Source organism: Chaetura pelagica, unplaced genomic scaffold, assembly GCF_000747805.2.
Source record: "Chaetura pelagica isolate M959 unplaced genomic scaffold, ChaPel_1.0 scaffold2782, whole genome shotgun sequence".
Lineage (NCBI taxonomy): Eukaryota > Metazoa > Chordata > Aves > Apodiformes > Apodidae > Chaetura > Chaetura pelagica.
This window is the reverse complement of record NW_009952341.1, coordinates 8054-9095: the sequence shown is the minus strand read 5'-3', so window position 1 is coordinate 9095 and position 1042 is coordinate 8054. Positions and strand designations below refer to the sequence as shown.

The 1042-nt window shown below is 60.1% G+C and overlaps 1 protein-coding gene across 1 annotated transcript in view; it reads right to left on the bottom strand.

Annotated features, from left to right (window-relative positions):
* Nucleotides 1–6: 6 nt before the first annotated feature.
* Nucleotides 7–1042, bottom strand: part of LOC104397816 (heterogeneous nuclear ribonucleoprotein L-like) — a gene marked incomplete at its 3' end in the record, with an annotated part of 8861 nt that continues 7825 nt past the window's right edge. Inside the window, exons 3-5 of the mRNA XM_010007828.1 lie at nt 781–902; nt 505–706; nt 7–24 (exon numbers count right to left, since the gene is read on the bottom strand). Of these exons, the coding sequence (XP_010006130.1) occupies nt 7–24; nt 505–706; nt 781–902 (342 nt within the window). The remainder of the gene's footprint in view (nt 25–504; nt 707–780; nt 903–1042) is intronic.

Sequence of the window (1042 nt, the reverse complement as noted above, 5' to 3'; positions counted from 1 at the left end):
TTTGACCCCGAGTTCATCGCAGATCTGGGGGGAGAGGGAGAGGATGAGGGGAGGAAGAGGAGGGGAAGAGGGGGGAGGAAGAGAGGAGGGATAAGGGGGAAGAGGAGAGGGAGGAAAAGGAGAAGAGGGCGAGGTAGAGGGGGAGGAAGAGGGAGAAAAGGGGGAAGAAGAGGGTGAGGGAGAGGGGGGAAAGACGGGGGAGGATTAAGGGGAAGAGGGGAGGGAGGAAGAGGAAGGGAAGGGGGAGAAGAGAGAGAGGAGGGGGAAAAGGCAGAAGAGGGAGAGGGAGAGTGGGAAGAAGAGGGTGGAGAAAGAGGGAGAATGAGGAAGAGAGAGAAGAGGGAGAAGCAGAATGGGAGGAAGAAGGTGGAGGAAGAAGGGGAGGAAGAGAAACAAAATGAAGAAGAAAAAAGCGAGGAGAAAGAAAAGATAAAGGGGAGAAGGAGAATGAGGGGAAGACAGCCCGGCAGGTCGAGGCCACAGCGCCCCCCAGGCGCTCCCTACCTCATAGAAGTTGTCCTCTGTCACCTCCAGGGGCGCGTTGAAGAAGTGCAGCACGTTGCTGGGGTGCTGGATGCGGTTCTTGGCCGCCTGCTCGGGGGTGGAGAAGCGGTTGTTGCGGGAACCGCTGAAGTCCTTGTAGCTGCAGGATCCGTCCTCCAGCCCGTAGGACTGTCCGGGCATGATGGCCTGTTGCTTGGAGACACTGGGGGGGATCGGGAGGGAGTTAGAGGAGTTTGGGGGGGTCGCAGGGGGTGCCCCCCCAACCCCAGGACCCACCAGACGTTGAGTTTCTGCCCGAACATGAAGTTGTTGTTGAGGTGGGTGATGGCGCGATCCACCGCGTACCCATCGGCCATCTCCACCATGGCTGCTCCCGGCTTGCTCTTCATGAACTTCACCTGGGGAGGGGGCACCGCGGGCTTGGGGACCCCTCAGGGACCCCCCAATTCCCCTTTCCCCCTCAGAGCTGCTCCTCATGTCCCACTTCCTCCAGCACCCCTCAAAGACCCCCCCTCTATGTCCCACTTTCCCCCAGCAC